The sequence below is a fragment of the Macrotis lagotis genome, chromosome 1 (genome assembly GCF_037893015.1).
Source record: "Macrotis lagotis isolate mMagLag1 chromosome 1, bilby.v1.9.chrom.fasta, whole genome shotgun sequence".
Lineage (NCBI taxonomy): Eukaryota > Metazoa > Chordata > Mammalia > Peramelemorphia > Peramelidae > Macrotis > Macrotis lagotis.
In genome coordinates, this window is record NC_133658.1 from 33,898,452 (window position 1) to 33,909,070 (window position 10,619).

The following is a 10,619-nucleotide window of genomic DNA, read 5'->3' on the forward strand; positions in this document are numbered from 1 at the left end:
GTACACCCTAACAGCAACATGGAGGTGATGATCAAGCTTGATGGATACTCATTCCTTCAGTGCAACAACCAGGGACAATTTTGGGCTATCTGCAATGGAGAATAGCATCTGTATCCAAAGAAAGAATTGTGGAGTTTGAACAAATTTCATGGACTATTCCCTTTAATTTAGAAAGGAAAAAAAATATTATCTTATTATGTAATTTTGCTCTCTTATACTTTATTTTTCTTCCTTAAGGATAGGATTTCTCTCTCATTATGTTCAACTGAGATCAGTGTATACCATGGAAACAATGTAAGTCTAATAGACTGCCTTCTGTGGGGGGTGGGGGGAGGGAAGTGAGAATGGGGGAAAAATTGTAAAACTCAAAATAAATAAAAATATTTCAAAAAAAAAGAAGACTAAGTTCAAATGTATTTTCAGACACAACCTATGCAACAGCCTGGGCAGGTACTTACTCTCTGTCTGTCTCAGTTTCCACAATTGTAAAATGGAGATAATAGCACCTACTTCACAGGGTTGCAAGAATCAAATTAATGTTTATAAAGCAGTATAGTGCCTAACACAAAACTCAAATCCAACAAACATACCTTAAACACTTAGTACAAAGTATAGAGCTATATGCAGAGGGATACAAAGATAAATAAGGCAGGATGGCTCTCCATCTTAGAATCTAATAGTCAAGAAATATAGAGGTGCAAATACATATAAGATGCTCTACTTTGACTCATTCCCTTTCAGGCAATACAAAGTACTCAAAGCTTCCAATAAACCTTTAAAGAGACTATTTATTCAAGGTAGTAAAGAAGGGACTAGAATCCCAACCCATTTAGTAAGACAACAGCAACTGTATCTCTTCTCCAGATGGACACCATATTTTACCACCCTTCTCCCAACAGGTTGGTTCCTTCCCAGTCTTCAGAAACTCATAACAGTGATTGGCAAAGCCTGATCTCAGTACTGGAGAACACTGATAGATCAATTCTAGGCAGTTCCATTTCACTTGTCTCTAATCCTGATTCCATGGTATGGCCACTCCCTTTAGGATTAGAATCTCATCACTCTTTTTTTTTTAAAGGTTTTTGCTAGGCAATGGCTTAAGTGACTTGCCCTAGGCCACACAGCTAAGTAATTGATTATTAAGTGTCTGAGACCGGATTTGAACCCCAGGTACTCCTGACTCCAGGTCCAGTGCCCTATCCACTGTGCCACCTAGCTGCCCCAAATGTCCTCACTCTTACCAATTTGTTTCTTCTCAAAATAACCATACCCTATACTAACTTCAGTACTTACTTGCATATCCACCACAATCCTTGTCATTACTAAGTAGAATTCTTATACCTCCTGGCTAGGTCCAGGAACTCTTTACTACAATCACATTACTTAGCCTCCAGTGCATCTGTCACCACCACTTACTTCCCTTTTCAGCACTCTTATGATTCCTCAACACACAAAGCTTCCTCAAGGACTTCCTACTTACAAGAACTATGTCATTTTCTGAAGGCCTTGCATGATTGAGGTAGCCATCATCCAGGTGCCATGACGTTTTTTCCTGCATTTGACTCATTTCCATAAAGTGATATGCTGAGAACACAGATCCAAGGAAGGTTGCATAGTTCCTTGAAGAGATTATATGGATGCTTAAGCCTCTCTCCAGGGACCTAAATCTGTGTGATTTCTCTCCTTCCATGTCTAAGTCCCTGAAAAGATGCCTTAAAGGTCAAGACCAAGTTTGTAAGGTACCAAAACTAATCCTGAACCTGAATTCAAACCAGAAATAAGGCTACTTCAGGGGAGCAATTCCAAACATAAACCATTTACACCTTGCCTAAAGGAATTCACAAAAGGCTTTGGTCAGTCTGCATTTAGGGAGCGGGAGAACAAGGAAGTGTCTAGGAAGGAAACAGAAAAAGGAGACCGAGCAGGGAGAAGATAATCACAGAATCACACGGAGGAATTCTTTCACCTGGGGCAAAATAGTTGGTGGCTGGGAGTGGGAGAGAGGAGTGGGGGGAGCTACCTATCTCCCAGGCATGACCAGGCATCCACCAGGATGGGTAGGTATTCTCACTGCACAATCACCAATCCCCAACTATGTGGTGCAGTGGATGGCCTTGGAGTTGGGAGGGCAGTAGTTTGAATTGGGCCCTCAGGCACTTGAAACTTACCTGGGTGACCTTGGGCAGGTCACTTAACCCTGATTGCTTTGCATCCAGGACCATCTCCAGGCTTCCTGATTCATATGTGGCCTTTGGATCCAGAGGACTCTGGAGGTGAAAGAGAGATTGATTTAGCACAGCCCCACCTCACTCAAATCCAATTCATCACCTCCCCAGATGTCATTGTCTTCAAGAATGAAGCACATAGTGCTAAGAGCATTTAATTTGCTGCTAAATAACCTTTGAAAGAGTATATAGTATTGAGTGATGGGGCATAAGTTTGATAGCAAGTAGAAGAGAAGTATTAGCATCTAGATAATGCTTTTAAGTTTGCAAAGCACTTTGCATGAGTTATCACATTTGATCCTTATAACCCTGGGAGGTAGGTGGTATGTCCCCGTTTTCCAGATGAGAAAGTTGAGGCAGCGCAACTTGCCCAGGATCATACAGGTCATGTAGGAGTAGAACACTATTCTTGACTTATGTCTAGCCCTTTATCCACTGCACCACCTAAACTACTCACTTTCTGAAAGAATTTGTCAGTAAAAAATTAGGATCAATGCAGGTGGGGTAAATGAAAATCCCATTAATCTATCAATAAAATAAGAAACAAGATCATCTGCTGAGATGTAATCATGTTTTGAGGTGTTTGGAATCTGTAAGAGCTGGGTGAAGATTGTGAGGAAAAGAAGGGCCTATAATTCCTGCTTAACCAATAGGTTACACATTTGTATGTTGTGCCTAACATGGATTTCAGAGTCTCAAACAGGTATATAGATCTATCTGGTTAGATCATAGGCAGTGAAGTCTCAAACAAAGTTCAGGAATATGAAAGGTGTCACAATATACACTCATCTATTAACATTCATGTTTAAGAATGTTCATTCTTGTAGTTTGTAGCACACATGAACAACACTGACTTCACCTGTATGCTCTTTAATAAAAAGCAAACCAAGATTTTATATTTCTAAAATAACTTGCCCATATTTGATGAATGTGTGCACCCCATTGATATTGTAGCAACAAAGGAATGCCAGCAAGACTCATAGCATGTTGATGGCCAGTTTATCTAGGAAAGGTGAGAACAAGGGGGCCACGGGCCTTGGATGAGCTGCAATCTACATCACAGGGAGAGCACAGATCACAGATCCATTAGGATTTTAAATCCAGTTTCTGGCTTCTCACATCTGCTTAATCTAAAAACAGTATAGTTTGACAGATGAAAGTTCTCAAACCAAAACCTGAGGTAAAGATTGAAGATATTTAAACGGGCCAAATGGTTGATGAATATCTTGTCCTGACTTGGTAAAGTCTGGAACCTTGTTCATTCTCTGCACTACAGGGTTTCTTTTTTTCCAGGAGGGAGGAAAGATGGGCAGGAAATAAAACAACTTCGACAAAGGGGAGGTCAATTCCTATTTTACTACATTTAAATGAGGCCTTTCTCCATAAAGATATTCTTATAAGCAGGGCAAAGGGAGTCAACTGTAGATGAATAAAAGGATTGTTGAGCAATAGGGAGGATCCAGCCTGTCAGATAGCGTGAATCTGTATTAAAAGCAAACAGCAGCATTATGGAACTTTCCCAGCTAGGAAGGACAGAGTAGAAGATGATGTTGGGTCCCTGTCCAGGGTTAGAGTTTGGTGGTTAAGGTCCAGGTCAAGGGACTTGCCAGGATCCTCCCCCCGGAGCCATGAGAATGAATACATTTTGACATTTGTGTCTTATAAGAATTACTAAACCGCAAACGGTAACTGGTAACTTTTGTGTCTCTCCTTTGCTTCGCCTCCTTTCTCCGTGGTTTCTCTCCTCTCAATGCGCATTCCCCTCAATAGTTCTCTCGAGCCACCTTTCTCTGAGCCACTTGCCATAATCAATTATGTTTCCACTTGGGGGAAAACCCTGTCATTGTTTGTCGGAAAGGCCCGGGGGCCGCGGGGGGTTTCTCCTTGCCCGCCTTGCCCCCTCTGCCCCCCAGGGAGCAGCCGTTACTGTTGTTTCTAGCTGAGAATGGGGGGCTTCACCCCGCGGGCTCAAGCCCGGCTCCCGCGCCTCATCCGGCTGCGTCAGCGCCGTTACGGGTTCGATAACCTCATTATCAATTATCCGGGCGGCCGTGCCGTGTCCTCTCGGGCGGCGGTGTGCGGGCACATGTGGCATCGGGGTTCACTGCCCCAGCTTTCCGATCCCTGCCCCTCTCCTGGGCTGCCAGTGGCAGAGCCGTCTTTGGGGGGCCCTCGGGGCCGCCCCCATCACCCCCAGTGTCTGTTAACCAGGCCTGCGGCCATCGGGGCCCACGTGGGGCGCCCCCCGGGCACCGGGCTCAGTGTCCTGGGGGAGCGGGCTGTGCCCCCGGCCCGGCCCGGCCCGGCGGCTCATGGATCAGCCACAGGCCGGGGCGGCGGGCAGAGCCCCGGGGCCCCCCTCGTTACGTCAAGGCCGGGGCCGCCCCACGCCACGCGAGACCCCGGAGGGCGGGGCCGGGCCGCGGGCCGGCCGTGAGCGCGCATGCCCCCTGCGCCGGGCCGGGCTTCAGCCGCCAGGCCCGGCCCGGCCCGGCCCGGCCCGGCCCCGGCCCCGGCCCCGGCCCCGGCCCCGGCCCCGGCCCCGCCCCGCCCCGCCCCGCCGGGGGCTCTGGCACAGGCGCGGCCCGAGGCGGCCCGAGGCCCACAGCGCCGGCTCCGGGAGCCTCCGGCGTGACGTCACGGGCCGCGCGGCGCCGGGGCTCCGCCAACCGCCGGCCGCGCGGCCCAACTCCGGGGCGGGGGGCGCAGGGGCGCGGGGGCCCCGGGCTCCGCCCCCCCGCGGCGCCCCGCCTCGGCCCCCCCCCCGGGCCCGGGGCCCCCCGCGCCTCGGCGGCCTCGCCGCGGGAGGGGCGGCGTCCCGGCAGGGCGGGGGCCCGAGCGCCGGCGCGGCCTCCCCCCCGCCGGCCCAGTGGTTCCGGCCGCGCCCGCCCCGCCCCCGGCCGGCCCCGCCCCGCCCCCACGGCGGCCTGCGCATGGGCGGCGGCGGGAGGGGGCGAGGCCGGGGCGGGGCGCGAGCCGGCGCGGCTATAAATAGGGCGGCGCGGAGCCCGGCGCCTCGTTCCGCCTGCGCCACGGAGAGGCTCCCGCCGCCGCCTCGCGCTCCCTCGCCCTCCTCGCGTCCTCGCCGCCTCGGCCCCCGCCCGGCTGCCCCCGCCCGGCCCCGCTATGAACGGACAGCTCAACGGCTTCGACGACACCTTCATCGAGGAGGGCACCTTCCTCTTCACCTCCGAGTCCGTGGGCGAAGGGCACCCCGGTGAGTGCGCCCCCCCCCCCCCCCCCCCCCGGCTCTGGCGGGAAGGGCGCCGGGCCGCGGCGAGCGCGTGGCCGCCCCTCCCCCACCCGGCGCCCCTCCCCCGCCGCCCCGCCCCGCCGCGCGCCCCGCTATCCGGAAAATTCCAGCAGCCGCGGGGGGGGGGGGGCCGGCGCCGCGGGGGATCCGGGATCCGGGCGCGCCCCCGCCCTCCCGCCGCCCGGGCGCGTGCCCGGCCCGCGGGGGCGCGCCCCGCATTGCGGCCGCAGCCACGTGCCCGCCGCGTGTGGCCCCGCGGCCGGGGGGAGGGGGCGCCCCACGCGGGCCGCCGCGCCCCTCCTCGCCGGGCTTTGTCCGGCCGCCATGATGGGGGAGCGCCCGGGAACAAAGCCCCGGGCCGGGCCGCCGGGCCGGGCCCCCGGGCCGGGCCCCGCCGATGCCTTGTAAGGCCTGCGGGCCGCTTATAAATAGGCCGCGGCCTTTCGGGGGCAGCTATATTCGGAGCCTGCCGCGGCTTGGCACGGCCCGAGCGCCGGCCACGCTCAGCGCCAGCCAAGGCCTTGGGAGACCTTTGGCTCCGTTGGAGAATTTTCAGGGATTTCCCCCCCCCCCCCCCATTCGTGCTGAATTGTAGGTTTTAACGAAGTCTGGGTTGTTTTATTTCTAGATAAAATTTGCGATCAGATTAGCGATGCGGTCCTCGATGCCCACCTCCAGCAGGACCCTGACGCCAAAGTTGCTTGTGGTAAGAGGCCGGGAGGGATGGCTAAGCCTGACTTTGCCTGTTTGGGGAGGAGGCTGATCTTGACATTTTTTTATTCTCACTAGAAACAGTAGCTAAGACTGGAATGATACTGCTTGCGGGTGAGATCACATCCAGAGCTGCCGTGGACTATCAGAAAGTGGTTAGGGAGACGATTAAGCACGTGGGCTACGATGATTCTTCTAAAGGTGAGTTTTTGAGTAAATCTGGGAACCACTAGAACCATCCCCTCTATTTTTTGAAAGACATTAACTTTGGTTTTTGTCCTTTTAGCTTTTTATTTCTTTAATTTTTCATAAAAAGTGCCGTTTGCTTTCCTAATCTTGTAGGATCATTTATTCCCAAATATCTTGAAATGGTGCTTCTTCCCCACCATCTCCAAACTCTGTAATTGTTTTTTGCTAGGTGGCGCAGTGGATACAGTGCTGGCCCTGAGTTCAAATCCAGCCTCAGACACTTAATAATTACCTATCCTTGTGGCCTTGGGCAAGCCACTTAACCCAATGGCCTTAAAATCTAAAAAAAAAAAAGAATGAACTCATGAATTTACATCATGTGTATGCATTCGAGAGCATAATAATGACATTACTTGTATGGGTGATTGACTCAACAGGATGGGAACCAGATGACTTCTTTCCTATTTTCACCTGTGGTACTAAGCTTAAACATGTTTTTAACTGCTCATTTGACAGGATTTGATTACAAGACTTGCAATGTTCTGGTAGCCTTGGAGCAGCAGTCACCAGACATTGCCCAAGGGGTTCATCTAGATCGAAATGAAGAAGATATTGGTGCAGGAGACCAGGTATTTGGCCTTATGTGGCATGGGATTTTTTTTTTAATCTCTTAAAATGCAGTGTAATTGTCAAACGGTTCCAATTTCATGTTTTCTCTTCAGGGGCTAATGTTTGGTTATGCTACTGATGAAACTGAGGAATGCATGCCCCTAACTATTGTGTTAGCTCACAAGCTCAACGCCAAACTTGCTGAATTGCGGCGTAATGGAACTTTGCCTTGGTTACGCCCAGATTCCAAAACTCAAGTAAGTAATGGTTTGGGTGTCATGGAAAAGCAAAGCTTTTAAAATGTTGTGTGGGGGGGGAGACTGACAGATTGACAATCATATTTAAAAAGTGAGGGTGATGTTGGTTTGGGTGTATTTAGATTTACTATGCTGGTGGATAATCTGTTGTCTCTCTGGTGTCCTTAATGTCCTATCTTTTAGGTCACTGTGCAGTATATGCAGGATCGTGGTGCTGTTCTCCCTATAAGGGTCCATACAATTGTGATTTCCGTTCAACATGATGAAGATGTATGTGTTGATGAAATGAGGGATGCTCTAAAGGAAAAGGTGATCAAAGCTGTTGTACCTGCTAAGTACTTGGATGAAGATACAATTTACCATCTGCAGCCTAGTGGCAGATTTGTCATTGGTGGACCTCAGGTAAGACATTGCTAGGATGTTACCTGGTAATTGTGTGTTCCTCAACAAGAGATGTGATTTCATCAGTAAGGGACTTTTCCAGTCTACCAATGGATCTAAAAAAAGCTATACTTGCAGGGTGATGCTGGTCTGACTGGAAGGAAGATCATCGTGGATACCTATGGTGGTTGGGGTGCTCATGGAGGTGGCGCTTTCTCGGGAAAAGATTATACTAAGGTGGACCGTTCTGCTGCTTATGCTGCCCGTTGGGTGGCAAAGTCCCTGGTTAAAGGTGGTCTGTGTCGCAGGGTACTTGTTCAGGTATGTATTCTTGTTATTGAAGTAGATTTTCCCAGGTCCTAATAGTGTCATGTGCTTACAAGGATCAAAACAATTCAGGCTCATCAGGCACAGTGTGGAGCAGTACCAGAATTTTGACAACTGACTCACTTATTGTTGCTTCTAGGTTTCTTACGCAATTGGTGTTTCCCATCCATTGTCCATCTCCATTTTCCATTATGGCACCTCCCAGAAGAGTGAAAGAGAGCTCCTGGATATTGTGAAGAAGAACTTTGACCTCCGCCCTGGGGTCATTGTCAGGTAAAGATGGTAATGCATGTCACTAGCCAGAATTAAGTGGGGGGGGGCATTTTCACACCCTTTAAGCATAAAATCCTGAGGTCCAAGTATGGAGACAGATGAGTAAAAAAACAAGCAGCCCTTCCCTCCTGATAGCTCTTTCTAAGTTGTCGTCAGTCTTAATAGGTTTCAAAGGCCATTAAAGGTTAGAGGTTGCCTCTTTTAAGTTCCAAAATCGTTAACGATGAAAATCAGTGCAGAACCTGGTTGACTGAATTGAGCCCAAGAATCCCGGATTTGAGTTGGAGTTGTTGGTGTGTGCATTTGTAGCTGCCTTCCTCAGCCTTTGTGGGGAACAAGGCTTAATTAAAGAGCAGAAAACCATTAAGGCTTCTAAACCAAGTGGAGCGCTGAGATGGTGCCTGTCTGTACCTTGGGGGGGTGGTAAGTATCGGATTCTCAAATGAGCTTTGACCCTTGAAGTTTCTCAGGATGGTGACAAGCTTTCAGATCTGTTGAGCCAGTGACTGGAACAAGATTTGTAGTTACTTTTAATCTGAAAGCTGGAAAGTAAGTGCCTATCCTTAAGGTGCGAGGAGATTGGACATCAGGGATGTGACCCTTCTTCCCGACATTTTCTTCCTAGCTTTCCCCAGAGAACTGAACTTCTCATTTGCCAGAACTCTTGAAAATGAGTCAGTCTTAACTGATTATTTTGCTTTTATTTAATTGAATGCTACATATTAAGTTATGGACTTGTATATTCCAGGGATCTGGATCTGAAGAAGCCCATTTATCAGAGGACTGCAGCCTATGGCCACTTTGGTAGGGACAGCTTCCCATGGGAAGTGCCCAGAAAGCTTAAATATTGAAAGTGTTAGGCTTCTTTCCCCAGACTTGTTGGCGTAGGTTACAGAGAAGCCTTCAAGCTCTGAGGGAAAGGGCCCTTTTCTCCCTAAACGTCTCCTGTCCTCTTTCAGCTCTCGATCAGTTGCAGTCACTCTTGTCCAATGATCTGATTCTAGTTTTTGTGGGGACTGTAAGTTGGGCTCTGCGATTCTGTCCCTGGTGTTTTGCTCACTGTTATAATGGATTTAGTGAGCATAGGTGATCCGTGTAACTGCCTAGAGATGAGCAGACAGCGCTGTCTAGTAAATGATGCTTTAAGATTGAACCTTTGTGTCCCACCACCCATCCCCGAAATCTCAACTGCATTGACTCTCCCATCAAATGCTGAAAACTGTCCTTGTAATGTGCACGTCAAGTACTTGTAGTCCCATTTTATAGCCTCTGTCCAACAATGCCACCACCCTGTCAGCATGATTTTGTAATGTCTTGAGCTCTATTATGAATGTGAAGCCTCCCCCATCCTCCCTGTAACCCGACCCACTTCTAATTATGTAGCTTTTTGTCAGGGAGTGTTCCCTACCAGATCAATCTTGCATGTAACGCAAGTTCCAGTTGGAGCTCTAGCCTGACTTCATGAAAAAGGCAGTTACTAGTTGAACCACCTTCTGGTGCTTAGGCTCTTAGTGACCATCTCTTAACCAACGGCACCAAATCTTAAAATCTCTCCACTCAGCTGTCTTTTGGAGGACGTACGTAATAAGGTTTTTATTTAGTAAACCAATCCTATGCATGGTTTCAGCACTAGCCAAACCTCACCAACTCCTAGCTCTAGTGAAGTGGGCACTTGGCAGCCTTGTGATGTCATACAGAGAAGTCACAGGGCGGTATCTGAGGGTCTGTAGGTTGCACACTTTGGTACCGGTTAACTTTTTCTTTATAAGAAAGACTGAGTATTCCACACTGCACAAGAACTCCTCCCAGGGTTTTTAACTTTGTTTTATTTTCAAAACCAGGTCCAATGAGCTTTCTGAGCAGCTGGTGTAGATACAGAGAAACCAGCTTCCTTCAGAGAGCAATGCTTTTTGGCGGGGAGGAGAAGGAAATCCCTTCATACTTGAACATTTTCTAATTGCTTATTTATTGTATTCTGGGGTGTGGCGTGAGTACAGAGAAGCTATCACCTCAGAGGGCAGCTTTTAAAAAAAAAATCCTTGACACCATGATTCCTTTGACATGTTTCCAGCATTCCCAGGTAGGCCAAGGTGTCCTACAGAAGAACCTTGGGTTACACCTACAAGGGGGTCTGGCTGGTGTTAACACAGAAGGGAGGGCAGAGCTGGAGCAGCTGGTCATGGAGGAAGCTGACTTGGCTGGTGTGGTACAGAGAAGCCAGCTTGTTTACATGCTGAGTCCATGGCTGCTGCCCTAAGCAGAAAGTGCCTTTCAGGATCTATTTTTTGGAGGTTTATTACGTATGTCTGGTTCTCAATTCCAACAGTTTAATGAAGATCTAAATAAAATGCTAGGTTCTACCTTACCGCTGTGTCCATTCACTACTGAGAAGAT

General features: G+C 49.4%; 1 protein-coding gene and 1 long non-coding RNA gene across 2 annotated transcripts in view; one reads left to right on the top strand and one right to left on the bottom strand.

The window, feature by feature from the left end:
* The window catches only part of LOC141495282 (uncharacterized), a 56,868-nt gene extending 52,188 nt beyond the window's left edge, over positions 1 to 4,680 (bottom strand). The window contains exon 1 of the long non-coding RNA XR_012470722.1: positions 2,169 to 4,680. This is a non-coding gene — a long non-coding RNA (uncharacterized LOC141495282). The remainder of the gene's footprint in view (positions 1 to 2,168) is intronic.
* Positions 4,681 to 5,201: 521 nt separating this feature from the next.
* Positions 5,202 to 10,590, top strand: MAT2A (methionine adenosyltransferase 2A). Its single transcript, XM_074196472.1, has 9 exons — positions 5,202 to 5,442; positions 6,107 to 6,184; positions 6,268 to 6,390; positions 6,895 to 7,007; positions 7,101 to 7,244; positions 7,428 to 7,646; positions 7,764 to 7,946; positions 8,092 to 8,225; positions 8,974 to 10,590. The coding sequence occupies exons 1-9, from the start codon at positions 5,352 to 5,354 to the stop codon at positions 9,074 to 9,076; spliced, it is 1,188 nt and encodes a 395-aa protein (XP_074052573.1). The 5' UTR covers positions 5,202 to 5,351; the 3' UTR covers positions 9,077 to 10,590.
* Positions 10,591 to 10,619: the final 29 nt, after the last annotated feature.